The 18,988-nt window shown below is 40.0% G+C and overlaps 1 protein-coding gene across 3 annotated transcripts in view; it reads right to left on the bottom strand.

Moving 5' to 3' along the window:
* LOC134346855 (low-density lipoprotein receptor-related protein 1-like) overlaps positions 1-18,988 on the bottom strand; it is a 2,119,020-nt gene that overhangs the window by 78,080 nt on the left and 2,021,952 nt on the right. For all 3 annotated transcript variants that reach the window (XM_063048628.1, XM_063048629.1, XM_063048630.1), the window contains 2 exons: positions 12,133-12,374; positions 9,720-9,898 (listed from right to left, as the gene is read on the bottom strand). In XM_063048628.1, coding sequence (XP_062904698.1) covers positions 9,720-9,898; positions 12,133-12,374 — 421 coding nt within the window. The remainder of the gene's footprint in view (positions 1-9,719; positions 9,899-12,132; positions 12,375-18,988) is intronic.

Raw genomic sequence — 18,988 nt, 5'->3', positions numbered from 1 at the left:
GAGAGGGACAGAGGGAGAAAAAGGAGAGAGAGAAAAAGAATGTGTGTATATAAATAAATAAATAAATAACGGATGGGGTACGAGGGGGAGGTGGGGCATTAACGGAAGTTTAAGAAGTCTATGTTCATGCCATCAGGTTAGAGGCTACCCAGATGGAATATAAGGTGGTGTTTCTCCAACCTGAGTGTGGCTTCATCTTTACAGTAGAGGAGGCCATGGATAGACATATCAGAATGAGAATGGGACGTGGAATTAAAATGTGTGGCCACTGGGAGATCCTGCTTTCTCTGGTGGACAGAGTGTAGGTGTTCAGCAAAACAATCTCCCCGTCTGCGTCGGGTCTCGCCAAAATATAGAAGGCCGCATGGGGAGTACCGGACGCAGTATATCAGCCCAGCTGACTCACAGGTGAAGTGTCGCCTCACCTGGAAGGACTGCCTGAGGCCCTGAATGGTGGTGAGGGAGGAAGTGTAAGGGCATGTGTAGCACTTGTTCCACTTACAAGGATAAGTGCCAGGAGGGAGATCAGTGGGGAGGGGTGGCGGGGGAAGAATGGACAAGGGAGTCGCGTAGGGAGCAATCACTGCGTAAAGCGGGTGGGGGGGAGGGAAAGATGTGCTTAGTGGTAGGATCCCGTTGGAGGTGGCGGAAGTTACAGAGAATTATATGTTGTACCCTATTCGTTATTTATTTATTTATTTATATACACACATTCTTTTTCTGTCTCTCTTTTTTCTCCCTCCGTCCCTCTCACTATACCCCTTGCCCATCCTCTGGGCATCCCCCCCTTTCTTTCTCCCTAGGCCTTCTGTCCCATGATCCTCTCATATCCCTTTTGCCAATCACCTGTCTAGCTCTTGGCTCCATCCCTCCCCCTCCTGTCTTCTCTTATCATATTGTATCTCCCCCTCCCCCTCCCACTTTCAAATCTCTTACTAGCTCTTCTTTCAGTTAGTCCTGACAAAGGGTCTCGGCCCGAAACGTCGACTGTACCTCTTCCTAGAGATGCTGACTGGCCTGCTGCATTCACCAGCAACTTTAATGTGTGTTGCTTGAAATTCCAGCATCTGCAGATTTCCTCGTGTTTACCTATATCAGGATGCTGTTTTATTGATTACAGCTCAGCGTTCAGCACAATCATACCCTCAGTTCTAATCAACAAACTCCAAAACCTGGGCCTGTGTATCTCCCTTAGCAACTAGTTCCTTGATGACCTCACCAGGAGACCACAGTCAGTGCAGATTGGAAATAACATCTTCTCACTGATAATCAACACTGGTGCACCTCAAGGATGTGTGCTTAGCCCAGTGCTCCACTGTCTCTATAGCTCAAGTGGCATCTATAAATCTGCCAATGATAGAACTTCGGCAGAATTTCAGACGGTGACAAGGAAGCGAACAGGGGCAAGATAGATCAGCTGGTTGAGTGATGTTGCAAAACAAACTTGCACTCAACATCAGTAAGATCAAGGGATTGATTCTGGACTTCAGGAAGGAGAAATCGAGGGAACATGCACCAGTCCTCATCATGGGAGCAGCAGTGAAAAGGGTGATCAATTTCAAGTTCCTGGGTGTCAACTTCTCTGAAGATCTAACCTGGGTGCAACAAATTAAACAAAATAAAGAAAGTGGCTATATTGATTAGGAGTTTGAGGAGAATTGGTATGTCAACAAATACTCTCCCAAATTTCTACACTTGTTCCATGGAGAGTATTCTTCCTGATTGTGTCATTGTCTGGTATGGAGGGGCTACTACACAGGATTGGAAAAAGTTTCAAAAAGTTGTAATCTCAGCCAGCACTAGCCTCCCCAGCATCAGGGCATCTTCAAAAGGTAATGCTTCAAGAAGGCAGCATCCATCACTAAAGATCCCCATTACCTCGGACATGCCCTCTTCACATTGCTACCATCACAGGTCGTCTGAAGACACACACTCAACATTTCAGGAACAGCTTCTTACACTCTTCTATCAGAGGTCTGAATGGACAGTGAACCCATGAGCACAACCTCACTATTTTTTTGCTCTCTCTTTACATTACTTACATAATGTAAGTTTTTCTATATATTTCTTATGTAATTTATGGTTGTTAAAATATGTATTGCCATGCACTGTTGCCACAAAACAACGATTTTCATGACATATGGCAGTGATATTAAACCTGATTCTGATTCACTGCCACAAGGGCAGGAAGGGATTTTGGATGTGCTCGTGTTCAGATGTTTCAAAAGGAACTGAGAGGAATGTAAGAGATGTGGGAGTGCATTGCTAATCAGGGATAGCATCACAGCTGCAGAAAGAGAGGTCATCATAGAGAAATTGTCAACTGGGCCAGTGTAGACAGAAGTCAGCAACAGGAAGGGAGCAATCCGTCTGTTGCGAGCATTTTATAAGACTCCCAATAGCCATTGGGACACCAATGACCAGATTATTAAGCTAATTAGGAAAGGTGCAAAAATAAAATGATTGTTATCATGGGTGACTTCAACTTCCCTAATATTGATTGACATTTCCTTCGTACATGAAGTTTAGATGGGGCAGAATTTGCCTGGTGAATCCAGGGAGGACTTTTGACACAAAATGTGGACAAGTCGATAAGAGGAAAGACCCTCCTGGATTTTGTACTAGTCAATGAAGCTGGTCAGGTGACAGATCAGAGACAGAGACCACAACTCCCTACCTTTTATCACAACTTTGGACATGGATAGGAGCAGATCCAGTGGTAAAGTATTCAGTTGGGGGAGGATCTTCAAGCATAAATTGGGAATAGATTTTCTCAGGGAAACAGACAATGGAAATGTGGAGCTCATTTTGGAAAAATTTGCATGGAATTATGGGGATAGGTTTGTTCTGTTGAGGCAGAGAAAGGTTAGTATAGTAAAACAAAACATAGTTGACAAGCTAAGTGGAACATTTAGTCAAGAGGAAGAAAGAAGCACACTTATGGTTTAGGAAGCAAAGATATGACAGGCATCTTAAGAGTGACAGGGTATAAGAAACATTATGATGAAGATTAAGAAGGGATTTAGGAGAGCCAGTTGGAATATGAGATGATCTTGGTGGGAAGGATTATGGAAAACCCTGAGGCATCCTACACATTTGTGAAGAACAGGAGGATGACTAGAGTGAGGGTAGGACTGATATGTGATAAGAGGGGAAACATATGGCTGCAATTGGAGGAGGTAGGAGAGGTCTTTAATTAATAAACATACATCAAAGTTGCTGGTGAACGCAGCAGGCCAAGCAGCATCTATAGGAGGAGGCGCAGTCGACGTTTCAGGCCGAGACCCTTCGTCAGGACTAATTAATTTATTAGTCTTTAATTAATACTTTGCTTTGTATTCACCAGTGAGAGGGACCCTGACAAAAGTGAGATTGTTATAGAACAGGCTAATATGGAACATGTCGACATTAAGAAAGAGGATTGTTGGAACTTTTGATAAACATTAGGATAGATCCTATAACTTAGGTATATCCTATACTCTTGGCTGTAACTACAATGGGAAGCAAGAGATTGCTGTACCATTGGTGTTGATCTTTGTATCTTCACTGGCCACAGGAGTAGTACCGGAAGATTGGAGGAAGGAAAATGTTTTTCCTTTGTTCAAGATAGGTAGTATAGATATTCCAGGGAATTATACATGAGTGAGGATTATATCAGATGTGGGGAAATTAATGGAAATGGTTCTTAGAGATGGGATTTAGAAGCATTTGGAGAAGCATGCTCTGATGAGGGATAGTCTGCATGCTTTGTGTGGGACAGTTAATGACTCATGAGCCAAGGTGACTTTTTTGAGGAAGTGACAAAACAAATTGACAAAGGTAGAGCAGTGGATGTGGTGCATATGCGTTTTAGTACAATATTTGACAAAATTCCCATAGTAGGCTAATTCAGAAAGTCAGGAAGCATGAGATCCAAGGAAACTTGTTTGCATGAATTCACAATTGGTGTACCCACAGAAGGCAAAGGATGGTGGTAGATACAACGCATTCTGCTTGGAGATCCATGAATATTGGTGTTCCACAGGGATCTGTTCAGGAATTCCTGCACTTTATTATTTTTTATAAATGATGAGGAAGCAGAGGATGGGTTAGGAAATTTGCAGATTACAAAGGATGATGATGTTGTGGATAACATAGAGGCTGTGGGAGTAGTGGGAGACAGACTAGGAAAGCTTTGGCTCCTGAGGCTTCGGCGAGCAGAGGCTGAGGAAGAGCTTCACTCCAAGTGAGGTAAGGCCGGGTAAGTTCCTTTAATAAATCTAATTACCTTAAGAGTAGGAAATGGAGGTAGCAGTGAGGGCAGGTGAGTGCTCCGTTTGCAGGATGTGGGAAATCAGGGCGAGCACAATTGTCCCTGATGACTACACCTGCGAAAGGTGCATCCAGCTGCAGCTCCTGACAAACCGAGTTGGGGAACTGGAGCTGGAGCTGGATGAACTTCGGATCATTCGGGAGGCAGAGGCAGAAATAGAGAGGAGTTACAGGGAGTTAGTCACCCCTAAGAGTCAGGAGACAGGTAGCTGGGTAACTGTCAGGAGAGGGAAGGGGAATAGACAGAATGAACAGAGCACCCCTGTGGCCATTCCCATCAATAATAATACATCGTTTTGCATACTGTTGATGGGGATGAACTACTAGGGGCAAGTTGCAGTGGTTGCGTCTCTGGCACCGAGATGGGACCCTCAACTCAGAAGGGAAGGAGGGGAAAGAGGAAAGCAGCAGTGATAGGGGATTCAATAGTTAGGGGGACAGATAAGAGGTTCTGTGGAAGAGATCGAGAATCCTGGATGGTCTGTTGCCTCCCTGGTGCCAAGGTCCACGATATCTCGGATCGAATTCTCAGAATTCTCGGCGGGGGTGGCTAGCAGCCGGATGTCATGGTCCATGTAGGGACCAATGACAAGGGTAGGAAGAGTGAGAAGGTCCTGAAAGGTGAGTTTAGGGAGTTAGGCTCCAAGTTAAAGGACAGGACTTCCAGGATAGCAATCTCAGGATTGCTACCAGTGCCACGTGCAGGCAGGTTTAGAAATAGTAAGATAGCACAGATCAACACGTGGCAGAAGACATGGTGCAGGAGGGAGGGCTTCAGAATTATAAATAATTGGGCAGTTTTCCAGGGAAAGTGGGACCTGTTCTGGTGGGACGGTCTACATCTGAACTGGAGGGGGACAAATATTCTTGCAGGTAGGTTTGCTAGAGAAGCTCCAGTGGATTTAGACTAGATTCAAGGGGGAAGGAGAAACAGAGTGTAGGAATATATGTAGGGAAGAAGGAAGAAAGAGAAATTAGTAAAGTTTGTTTGCACCATTGCTGATAAACAGAGAGTAAGAGGTGGAAAATTTCTTAAGTGCATTTATTTTAATGCTAGGAGCATTATAAGAAAGGTGGATGAGCTTAAAGCATGGATTGATACCTGGAAGTACAAACGTTTGTATGATGTTGTAGCTATTAGTGAAACATGGTTACAGGAGGAGTGTGATTGGCAACTAAATATTCCTGGATTTAATTGCTTCAGGTGTGGTAGAATCGTAGGGACAAGAGGGGGAGCTGTTGCATTGCTTGTCAGAGAAAATGTTACAGCGGTGCTCTGGAAGGATAGATTAGAGGGTTCATTTAGGGAGGCTATTTGGGTGGAATTGAGGAATGGGAAAGGTGTAGTAACTCTTATGGGGGTGTATTATAGACTACCAAATGGGGAGCGAGAATTGGAGGAGCAAATTTGTAAGGAGATAGCAGATATATGTAGTAAGCACAAAGTTGTGATTGTGGGAGATTTTAATTTTCCACACATAGACTGGGAAGCCCAGACTGTAAAAGGGCTGGATGGTTTGGAGTTTGGAGTTTGTAAAATGTGTGCAGGATAGTTTTTTTGTAGAAATACATAAAAGGGGCAATGAATAAACATAGAATAAATGAGAGAAGGGGCAGTGTTGGATCTCCTATTAGGGAATGAAATAGGTCAGGTGATGGAGGTTAATGTTGGGGAGCACTTCGGGTCCAGTGATCACAATGCTATTAGTTTCAATATAATTATGGAGGAGGATAAGTTTGGACCCAGGATTGAGATTTTTGATTGGAGAAAGGCTAACTTTGAGGAGATGCGAAAGGATTTAGAAGGAATGGATTGGATCAATTTGTTTTATGTGAAGAAGGTAACAGAGAAATTGAGGTCATTTAAAGATGAAATTTTGAGAGTACAAAATCTTTATGTTCCTGTTAGGTTGAGAGGAAAGGTTAAAAGTTTGAGAGAGCCATGGTTTTCAAGGGATATTGGAAACTTGGTTCGGAAAAAGAGAGTTATCATCAGTAAATATAGGCAGCATGGAGTAAATGAGGTGCTCGAGGAATATAAAGAATGTAAAAAGAATCTTAAGAAAGAAATTAGAAAAGCTAAAAGAAGATACGAGGTTGCTTTGGCAAGTAAGGCGAAAATGAATCCCAAGGGTTTCTACCGTTATATTAATAGCAAAAAGATAGTGAGGGATAAAATTGGTCCCTTAGAGAATCAGAGTGGACAGCTATGTGTGGAGCCAAAAGAGATGGGGGAGATTCTGAATAATTTCTTTTGTTCGGTATTCACAAAGGAGAAGGATATTGAATTGTGTAAGATAAGGGAAACAGGTAGGGAAGTTTTGGAAACTATAATGTTTAAAGAAGACAAAGTACTGGAGCTTTTAAGGAATATAAAAATGGATAAGTCTCTGGGTCCAGACAGGATATTCCCTTGGACCTTGAGGGAAGTTAGCGTGGAAATAGCAGGGGTTCTGACAGAAATATTTCAAATGTCATTAGTAACGGGGATGGTACTGGAGGATTGGCGTATTGCTCATGTTGTTCCATTGTTTAAAAAGGGTTCTAAGAGTAAACCTAGCAATTATTGGCCTGTGAGTTTGATGTCAGTAGTGGGTAAATTGATGGAAAGTACTCTTAGAGATGGTATATATAATTATCTGGATAGACAGGGTCTGATAAGGAACAGTCAACATGGATTTGTGCGTGGAAGGTCATGCTTGACAAATCTTATTGAATTTTTTGAAGAGTTTACTAGGAATATTAACCAGGATAAAGCAGTGGATGTTGTCTGTATGGACTTCAGTAAGGCCTTTGACAAGGTCCCACACAGAAGGTTAAATTGTTAGTTATTAATATTGAAGTAGAAAAATGGATTCAGCAGTGGCTGGATGGGAGATGCCAGAGAGTAGTGGTGGATAAGTGTTTGTCAGATTGGAGGCCAGTGCATGGCGGTGTGCCTCAGGGATCTGTACTGGGTCCAATGTTATTTGTCATATATATTAATGATCTGGATGATGGGGTGGTAAGTTGAATGAGTAAGTATGCAGATGATACTAAGATAGGTGGAGTTGTGGATAAAGAAGTAGATTTTCAAAGCTTGCAGAGAGATTTAGGCCAGTTAGAAGAGTGGGCTGAAAGATGGCAGATGGAGTTTAATGCTGATAAGTGTGAGGTGCTACATTTGGTAGGAATAATCAAAATAGGACATACATGGTAAATGGTAGGGCATGGAAGAATGCAGTAGAACAAAGGGATCTAGAAATAATGGTGCATAGTTTTCTGAAGGTGGAATCGCATGTGGATAGGGTGGTGAAGAAAACTTTTGGTATGCTGGCCTTTATAAATCAGAGCATAGAGTATAGGAGTTGGGATGTAATGTTGAAATTGTACAAGGCGTTGGTGAGGCTAAGTTTGGAGTATTGTGTACAGTTTTGGTCACCCAATTACAGGAAGGATGTCAACAAAATAGAGAGAGTACAGAGAAGATTTACTAGAATGTTACCTGCGTTTCATCACCTAAGTTACAGAGAAAGGGTGAACAAGTTGGGTCTTTATTCTTTGGAGTGTAGAAGGTTGAGGGGGGACTTGATAGAGGTATTTAAAATTATGAGGGGGATAGATAGAGTTGACGTGGATAGGCTTTTTCCATTGAGAGTGGGGGAGATTCAAACAAAAGGACATGAGTTGTGAGTTAAAGGACAAAAGTTTAGGGTAACATGAGGGGAAACTTCTTTACTCAGAGGGTGGTAGCTGTGTGGAGCGAGCTTCCAGCAGAAGTGGTTGAGGCAAGTTCGATGTTGTCGTTTAAAGTTAAATTGGACTGCTATATGGACAGGAAAAGAATGGAGGGTTATGGGCTGAGTGCAGGTCGGTGAGACAATAAGACATTGACCAGATGTAGAGCTGGGTTGAGAAGTGGCAGATGCAGTTTCATCTGGTACAATGTAGAAAGTTGAAATTGAAGGCAGTTTCAATGTTAATGGCAGGCTCTTAGCAATGTGGAGCAACAGGGGGATCTGGAGGCCAAGTCCTTAGATCCCTTAAAATTGCCACACCAAGTTGATAGGGTGAATATGAAGGCTTGGGGTGTGCTAGCCTTCATTAATCGGAGACTCAGTTCAAGAACCATGAGGGGTATTTTGTTCAGTTCTGGTTGCCTTATTATAGGAATGACGTGGAAGTTTTAGACACGGTGCAGAGGAGATTTAGTAGGATGCTTCTGGATTAGATATCATGTCTTATAAGAAAAGGTTGAGCAAACTAGGGCTATTCTCTTTGGAGTGAAGGAGGATGAGAGGAGACTTGACAGAGGGGTATAAGATGATAAGAGGCATAGATAGAGTGGACTGCTAGTGCTTCTTATTCCATGGTGGCAATAGTTAAAATGAGAGAACATACGTTTAAGATAATTGGATTAATGTATAGGCGAGATGCAATTGGTGGTATTTTCTTACACAGAAAGTGATAAGTGGATGGAAAGCACTACCACGAGTAGAGGCAAGTACAGTAGAGATGGTAGAGGCAGGTAAATTTGAGATGGTAAAGACAGGTACATTAGAGATGGTAGAGGCAGGTATATTAGAGATGGTAGAGGCAGGTATATTAGAGATGGTAGAGGCAGATCCATTACTTTAGGTAGAGACATTATTGTATATAAACTGGGCTAACCGGGAAAGGCTGAGGTCTTGTTCGAAATTGCATCCCATTCCAAAGACACTTCACCAGTTATCTCTGATCCTAACACACACAGCATAGAGGAAATACTACTGTAAGCATAAAAATGTTTGACTATTACATTCAAAAACAGATCTTGTGTGGGGACCTGAAGCAGGGAAAGATAGGATGAGCTTTCCATTTACAGTGAACCTAAAGATCAGATTCCAGTGGCTGAAATCGTTCCAAGGATAGTGTGTGAAAATGGTTTGGAACAGGGCTGACACTCTCAATCCCTGACAATGGCAACATGCCAAGATTTTGAGCACGATTCTTGAAACTGCATCAAGGCTGTAGAACCTATATCAAGTTTCATAGTTACAAGATTTCCCTTCCCAAAACATGGCCTACTCCATGATACAGACATTGGATTTCAGAGGCTGACCTTTCACCACAGATGAATTGTGGCAAAACTGTCATCATAGCCACCAAATACTAAAATAAAAACACTCAAAAATTAATTACCCATTCTTTTTCAGAAGCAGCTTAATCCTTTCTCAGTAATTTCTGCCTTATTTCAGACTTCTAGTATTTATCTCTATGTATTTTATATTATTGTTCAATGGGTAATTTTAGCTCTATACCAAGGTCATTTTGAACTTGTCAAGTTGATAGCTGGATAATTTTAATAATCATTGTGATGAGCACACAACTTTGTTTTCTGAATTCAGTTTTTACAGTTCACAGTAAATTAAAAAAAAACAGCACCATACCCTCTGCTGGGATCAACAGCAATAGCACAAGGTTTGTCCATCATTCCGGATACAAGTTTTTTGTACTTCTGTCCATTAATCTTTGCCACGTAAATGACGTTTTTGAAAGAATCTGTCCAGTAGATATTTTCAGCAACCCAGTCAATAGCAATTCCCTGTGGTGCTTGGAAACCAGGAATCTGAAGTTGAAACAAAATAAAAAATCACATTATACTTGTTTGTTGAAGTCACAATGATCCATCTTCTCACAAGATTATATTTTATGGAAAAGTAAGCATCAAAATTTTCAGTTAGTTACAATATTTATTTTCCAGAAATCTTCTAAAAGGGTTCCCTTATTTCAATAGTATTATGGAACCTAAGATACTTACACATCCGAAAATATCTGTGATGAAGAACTTACAGGAAAAAATACTTCTCACAACTTCTCAAGCAAATTATATTCTCCTACACCCATGAAAAATGAGATAATTTATTCTTCCTATGATATCACTTGAAGCATAAATGTCAGATCAGTCACATATTTTAAGCAAATACTCTACATAAATATATGCATGCTCTATTTAATTTCCATAAAAGGAAAGCACATCTAACTATGTAACACTGTCAGCATACATACAGATGTACTAAATTACACGTTAAAAGCTCTGCAGTTTGGATTGAGTATTATACTCTTGCCTTGGGGGTATGAATACTGAAACCAAATTAAGATACTTTTTAACTATGAAAACTCCATGAAATTTAAATTTTTGCTCATGGAATGAAAAGAACATCCATGAAATATTCTTACTTGCCACTGTGTTCCCAGCATCTACCACCCTCTGTGAAATATAAATTGTCTTGCAAATCTCCTCTACACCCACACCTTAACACTTTGCTCTCTGGTATTTGATATTTCAACCCAGGGAAAAAGAATGACTATATATCCTATCTATGCCTCTCATATAAACTTCCATCAGTCTGCCCCTCCAACAGCACAGAGAAAATTCACCCAACCTCTCTTTCTTGCTAAATCCAAGCTTGTCCAATCTCTCCATATTGCTAAATATTGCAGAAGAAAAGCCTACACTTTAAAAGCTTATTTTATTTAAATTTATAATTACCTTACAGATAACATTAAAAAAACCTCTGATTTCGACACACATTAAAAGTTATGAATCATTCCCATTTAATTAGCCAGAAATTACTTCTAAACTGTCCATCCAGAATTGAAAGCAGAATACAAAAAAGAGACATCACAATCTATTATATTTCTTAAATTTGTTCCCATTGAATATATATTTTCACTATTTCTGGGTAATACCTAAGCCCCTATGTTTTTATAAAGCCTTAAATGTAATAAGTATTGAATGAAAAAAAAGCTATCATGCTTCATTGTTAAACTGCACAAAGTTTATCACCAACCTTTATCTACATGAGTAGTGTTTATGGCTTGCCTAATTTGCCATGACCTGAAGCATAATGCATATCATTGATCTGTCTAATTATTGGAGGAAACTAAATAAGAATTAAGCTTTTTGGCAAACTAGTGAAACTGGATCCATTTTTTTGAATAATGAATGGAGTTCTTAAGCAATTTGTTCAAGATTTCAAGCAACCTGATGGGACAAGGTCCTCTTCCATTGGCAGGGAGGGAAAGCACACTGTACCCAAAAGTATGTATGGCAAAAAAAAGGCAGGAAGAAAGAAAGAATGTTTTATGAGGTGTAGGGTAGGAGGGATAATTGGATCTGCATAATAAGCAATAAAATGTTAAGTGGGACCTTAATACTTCCATCCATCTAGAGTCCGTAAGCAGCGACTTTAAGAGGTATTCCATTCACTCTCCTATTTGGAAAATACATGCATATCACAGAAGATTTTTGCTACTTTGTGATCAATATTCTGCTATTTAAAAATAATTCATTAGCAGATTGAAATAATTTTGTTTTGCCAAAATCATAGTTACAGGAAAGCTGTTGGGTAGCAATCAAAGAGTAATTTAAAAAGTTAAAATACATAAAAAAGATCACTCCAGCAGAATTCCTGTGAAACTTAAATAATATCCAGATTATTTTACAAAATATAATCTACTACATGGACCATGTCCTATAAGTATTGAATACTTGTTACTGTATAATGTCACACAAGGGGACTCAAATTTACAGAAATGTGATTACTGTTCTTTCCAATAGGTTAACTTCCAGTATTATATTACAACTCTGTTTGATATACAATGACCAAATTAATATCGATTAAAATGAAAGTAAAAACTGAGACAAAGAGGAATGTTAAATTGGACTTTAAGAAAGATGAAAACATCAACTGGTGGGGAAAATTTAGAAATCACAGTAAGTAGTGTTATAATTCACTTGCAATTATAAACTCATTCCTAATCACTTGATGCATTCTATTAATTCTTTCTTGAAATTACATTAAGGTCAGTGGCATCACTTGTCTGACTTTCTCGCTTGTCTGAAATGTCTATGAAGGAGATTCTGCCTGTGTGCCCATTGGTCCAGAAGATCTTTTTCCCTTTAACGTACACATCCATCATACTAATTTTGACAGTTTCATCTCCTTGAAAGACTTGTTCATAGGCTGAGTTGGGGTCAAATGGATATATACTGCGAATTTCATTTCTGGTTGCAATGTAGAGCACTTGATGTTCTGAACCTGTGTGAACATTACAAGAACAAAAGGTTACATTATCTTATGGTTCTACATCTACACCTTCTATGAAGCACTAACACAGACCAATTTTCAAGCAGGTGTGGATCACTGGACCATCTAATTCATTATCAGACGTCCCATAAGCTTTTCTTAATTGCTCTACGAATTATGGAGCCAATAAATCTGAATCTTATTTACTGACAGGAACATCTCTAGTCCTTTACTGACCTCTGTCTTCACTTCTGGTGCACCGTTTTTCGGGGTATTTCAGATTTTTCAATTGTGTGTTGCTATTTCAAAGAAAACAAATTGCAATTTTCTTTTTCCTTGATTATTACTCTCTGTTAGTGAATTTCATTCAAAGAAGGAAAACTTAACTGATAGTATAATCAATTTTAATCAAATCACCACAAGATCTTTTTTTCAAACAAGCAAAATACCAAAACAGCCAACTTTCTCTCATAGCTCTTAAGGCCAAAATTAATCTAATGTTCTTTTGCAGGTGTTACCTCATTACTACCAAAGATAAATTTTGCGCATTTTCTTAATTGCTAAGTTACACCTATCTTCATATACGTAAAATATTTATTTTTTCCTAATTATCATGGAGATAAAAATGACGAGCTTTTCTGCTCAGATGCAAAGATTTATTTTTCCTGATGCAAGTATCTTCCTATCCAACAAGTGATGTGCATTGAAAGTCATATAATTCTACATATTTTAGTTGACAGTGTCTTCATCTTTTCTATCCGCATTTTGAAATGTTATGGATGCTTTAAATACACATTGACAATTAGTTGTTTTGGTACAAACTTCAAATATAATCTTTAGATTGATACCATCCATTAATGATTGCCCCACATCTTTTGCACATCACTTAAATCATATCCAGACACCAGACCTGAAGCTTCTTCAAAAATATTCAACACATTGCATAACAGATTATCACTCTTAGAATTACCCAGAATATCAAATTAATTCCAGGCTGTCTGCTATTTTTAAAGAATTCTCACAATTGAGTTACACCTTTCAAGTGCATATAATGAGATAAATTAAATGTTCTTCCTTTTCAATTTCCAGTATGGCGAACAATTCTACTGAAGTCTGGAGATGAATGGTTCAAGGATCCATTTTCTAACAGAGACACAAGAGACTTCAGATGCTGGAATTTGAGCAACGAAGAATCAGATGAAAGAACTCAAAGGGTCAAGAGACTTCTGTAGGAGGAAAGGAACTGCCAACTTTTCGGGTCAAACCTGAGGCTGGGTGTCAATCTGAAGCACTGAAATTCCCTTCCTTCCACAAATGTCACTTGTACCACTGAGTTCTTCCAGCAGATTATTTATGGCAGTATTTTATACTGAACTGATTCCTAGTAACAGTATAATAAATATAGTGAAATCTCATGTGTAAACCAATTCCATCATTTGTCAACACCACAATATGTTCTGCCTTGTAAATATTAGTCTTGGCTTTACTTTGGAATATTCTACTCCACTTTTGTATATGCTTTTGATACTCTCTGATACTTTTTAATAACATTAGTATTGCTCAGCATCACTTTGCTTGTTTCATATGCATTTGCTGTTGTCCTTTGTTATATCAATAAATTTATTCCTTTTCTGTGGAAGAAATTAGTACCTTTTGAACAACATTTTGGTTGCAAGTTGAGTGTAAGAAGGAGTGATTCTACAGCCATCAACAGAAAGGTAAATTGCATGTTCTGGGGCACAAAGGTGAGGAAAGATTATTCCTCCTGTTTCCACTATCCTAGAAATTACCAACTAATTCCCAATCTTCCCCAAATTTGAAACCTGCACAAAAACTGAAATCTGATATTGCATAAAATTCACGATTCTTTCATATCCACACAGGTCAATCGTTCCTAATGAGTAGATGAGATTAACTTTTCAGAGCTGCCTCACATTCCTCACTTTCTATTCAGAATGATTTCTAATCAATTTTCTCTATCAACCAAAAAGAAAATCAGCCTAGCTTTTAGAATGTGATCAGCTTTGTCCTGTTCCCATCCTGAATATTTTACGTACCATATTTTTTGTAAACACTAGCATGATTAAGATTTTCACACAGGATGTAAACTTTCCTTCATATTGTATTTTACAGATAGATTGCTCTTTCACTTTAACACCAAATCCAAGAATACCGTATACTGTTTGCATTTTGCTTTGGAAATTATTTTCAAACTTTAATAATCCTGATATATAGGGGGGCAAAAAAGAGGCAGATGGAATACAGTGTAGAGAAGTTTAGGGATTATGCACTTTGTATGGAAGGTGCAGACTATTTTCTAAATAGAGCGCTATAATTCAGAAGCTGGAAATGCAAAAGGACTTGGGAGTCCTAGTTCAAGATTGCATTAAAGTTTATTTGCAGCTTGTATTAGTAGTAAAGAAAGCAAATGAAATGTTAGTATTAATTTCAAGAGGATTAGAACATGAAGGCAAGAATGCACTGCTGAGGCTTATCAAGGTTTTGGTCAGACAGCATGTGGAATATTTGTGAGCAATTTTGGGCCTTGTATTTACAGAAAGATGTGCTGGCCCTCAAGATAGTCCAGAGGATGTTCACAAGAATGGTCCCAGGAATGAAAGGCTTAACCTATGAGGAATGTTGCTACCTCTGAGCCTATACTTGATAGAGTTCAGAAGGAATAGAGAAGATCTCATTGAAACCTAGCAGATACTGAAAGGCCAAAGAGACTGGATATGAATAGGATGATTACATTGGTAGGAGGGACAGGATCTGAGGACGTAGCTTAGCATAAAGAGACATTCCTTGAACTGAGAAGAGAAGGAATTTCTTCAACCAGATGGTAGTGAATTTGTGGAATTTGTTGCCACAGAAGACTGTGGAGGCAAAGTTACTGGTTGAATTTACAGTAAGGCAGAGATCTTCTGTACTCCCTTTTCACCTATGACTGCATTCCTGTACATGGTTCTAGCTCCATAATCAAGTTCGCAGATGACACCACGGTGGTTGGCCTGATCTGAGGGGATGACGAGACAGTCTACAGGGACGAGGTCCAGCACCTGGCCGCGTGGTGTGCCGACAACAACCTGGCCCTTAACACCCAGAAGACCAAGGAGAACATTGTGGAATTCAGGCATGCCAGGAGCCACACTCATGTCCCCTTCTACATCAACAGAGCTGTAGTGGAGCGTACATCAAGCTTCAAATTCCTTGTTGTCCACATTTCCGAGGATCTCACCTGATCCCTGAACTCCTCCATCCTGATCAAAAAGGTACAACAGCGCCTTTATTTCCTGCAGAGCATCAAGAAAGCTCACCTCTGCCCAGGATACTGACGGACTTTTACCGCTGTACCATTGAGAGCATACTCACCAAATGCACCTCAGTGTGGTATGGCAATTGTCCCGTATTGGACCGCAAAGCACTCCAGCGTGTGGTGAAAACTGCCCAGCAGATTATCGGCACCCAGTTGCCCACCATTGAGAACATCTACCATAAACGCTGCCTGGGCAGGGCGAAAAGCATTATCAAGGATGCATCTCACCCTAACCATGGACTTTTTACTCTCCTCCCATCCGGTCGGTGTACAGGAGCCTCCACTCCCGCACCAGCAGGCACAGGAAGAGCTTCTTCCCTGCGGCTGTGACCCTGCTCACATCACAGTGCTAAGCAGTATTGCATCCGTATTGTACTGTCTCAGTACTTTTATATTTGTGTGCTGTAGTACTTTTTATTCGCAGTTATTTTGTAAATAACACTATTCTTGGCATTCCTGGTCAGATGCTAACTGCATTTCATCGGCTTTGTATCTGTATTTGGCACAGTGACAATAAAGTTGAATCTAATCTAATCTAATCTAATTCTCGTTTGGTAAGGGAATTAAAAATTACAAGGAGAAAACAGCGAAGCAGGGTTAAAAACAAAAATCAGCCATTGCTGAATGGTGCAGCAGAATTTATTGGCTAATTGGCTCAATTCTACTCCAATGCTTTATAGTCTTATGGTTTCTACTTCTAGCTCAGTAAAAAAATATAAAAATATGATTGGTTGCTCAGCCAGTTTAATGCCATCATACAGAAAAAGAAAACAAATATACTATATGAAGTAAAAGTTTGACATAATTTTAGATGTGATAAACTACAAGCTTCTCATCCATTTACAGTATATACAATGCTGAAATTGATCATGGAAAGCCTTTTCCTCTAACAAAGACTGGTAATTTTCACCTGCTGTGATACTGCCTGAACATAGTTTCCACATTTAATGAGCTGCTGGAGTAAGGCTATAAGTGTAGAAACTACTCATTTTCTCTCCTAATTGTTGTCTGATTTTTCTCTTTGATATACTATTTTGTATCATTAGCAAAGGATTGCTCTAACTGCGTGAACAGGTGTTATCCCCTTTGAATGAAAGGAAAAGTGTTGGGTGATGTCGACATTCATTGATGTGTACTGTATGCCAGTTAATAATAGGCTACAGCAAAAATAACCTGAATTTCTGAGATGGGATGTATATGTTCAAAGTATTAGCGAAACAAAGAGAAATATCCAGGTCTATAGTGCTGAACATAACAATGTAATGGTAACATATTACTTGATAGAGGCATATAAAATGATCAGAGGCATAGATCGAGTGAGTAAGTAGAGACTATATCCCAGGACAGAAGTGGCTAATACGAGGCCCTCCTTTGGTTGAGGTTGACTATGTATGTTGCTTTCCAGATGTCAACATTTGATATGCAAGCCAGGGCAGTAGGGTATGGAAAGCAAGCTGTTGCCCATGAACCAGGCTCCCTTTCTCTGTGCAGTTAATGAATCCAAAGGAATGGGAGAGACTGATATAGATTGGCACCAGTGGTGTCACAGGAGTTGCCAGTCAGTGTTGAGCTCAACATAGGACTGCCATAGGGACACCAGCTCCAGATTTTTCCCTTGGAGTTTACTCCCGAAGCCTTCCCATGAGTGGGTATAGCCCCAAGGCAGCAGAGGCTAGAGATCAGAATTTTCCTCTCCTAGATGAGCTGCCAACCATAAGGAGGCCATCTGCCCAAAGTGATTGGTTTTACGGCACCAGTAAAATGCCTTTGTCCATTCTCCTGTCAGTAGAATTGGTTCCTCTAGGCTTAGCAGCTAAACTATAAACAATATATAAGTTTGCTGATGACTCCACAGTTGTAGGTTGTATCTCGGGTGATGATGAGTTTGAGTACAGAGAGGAAATTAAGAACCTGGTGGCATGGTGTGAAGACAATAACCTATCCCTCAATGTCAGCAAGATGAAGGAATTGGTTGTTAACTTCAGAAGGAGTAGCGGACCACACGACCCCATCTACATCGGTGGTGCGCAAGTGGAACACGTCAAAAGCTTTAAGTTCGTCATGGTCAATATCACAAATGACCTGACTTGGTCCAACCAAGTAGAGTCCATTGCCAAGAAGGCCCACCAGCGCCTTTACTTCCTGAGAAAACTAAAGAAATTTGGCCTGTCCCCTAAAGCCCTCACTAATTTTTATAGATGCACCATAGAAAGCATTCTTCTAGGGTGCATCACAACCTGGTATGGAAGATGTCCTGTCCAAGACCAGAAGAAGTTGCAGAAGATCGTGAACTCAGCCCAGCACATCACACAAACCTGTCTTCCATCCTTGGACTCACTTTACACTGCACGCTGTCGGAGCAGTGTTGCCAGGATAATCAAGGACATGACCCACCCAGCCATCACACTTTTCATACTTTTTCCCTCCGGAAGAAGGCTCAGGAGCTTGAAGACTCGTACAGCCAGGTTTGGGAACAGCTTCTTTCCAACTGTGATAAGACTGCTGAACGGATCCTGACCTGGATCTGGGCCGTACCCTTCAAATATCCAGACCTGCCTCTTGGTTTTTTTGCACTACCTTACTTTCCCTTTTCTATTTTCTATTTATCATTTATAATTTAAATTTTTATTTTATTTGCTATCAATTTGTACACTAGGGAGCGCGAAGCGCAGAATCAAATTTCGCTGTGATGATTGTATGCTCTAATATCAACATGCATCTAATGTGCATCTTTATTGTTTGGCAACAATAAAGTAATAATAATAATGTGAAGGCCAGGAGCTAGTCTTGATTGTCAGACCATTTAAGATGCACATCACTGGGAGCACTTAATAGATAGAGGTAGCTTATCCCCACTACCTCCCCTAGCTCTGACAACCTTAGGAACCTGTGGCTAATATGAGGCATGTTATTTTCAGGTGATTGGAACAAAGTATAGCAGGGGATGTTAGAGGTAAGTTTTTTTTTACACAGAGTTGTGAGTGGGTGCAATGTTCTGACAGGGGTGCTGGTAGAGGCAGATGCATTAGGGGCATTTAAGAACCACTTAAGATAGGCACATGGATGACAGAAAGATGGAGGGCATTCTAAGAGGGAAAGGTTAGATTGATTTTAGAATAGGTTAAACCGTCATTATAACATTGTGGAGCAAAAGGCTTTTGGTGTGCTGTAATGTTCTATATTCTACTCTTGCCTCTGACACTCATTCTTTTGAATACGATGGATGGAAGACTTTAGCGTGAACATCATCGGGAAGAGGCATTTCACTGCAGCGAGACATTAGGCATTATAAATGTCTTTGAAACAAAAC

The sequence above is a fragment of the Mobula hypostoma genome, chromosome 5, assembly GCF_963921235.1.
Source record: "Mobula hypostoma chromosome 5, sMobHyp1.1, whole genome shotgun sequence".
Lineage (NCBI taxonomy): Eukaryota > Metazoa > Chordata > Chondrichthyes > Myliobatiformes > Myliobatidae > Mobula > Mobula hypostoma.
The sequence above is the reverse complement of the archived record's forward strand: the minus strand, read 5'-3'. Positions and strand labels throughout refer to the sequence as shown.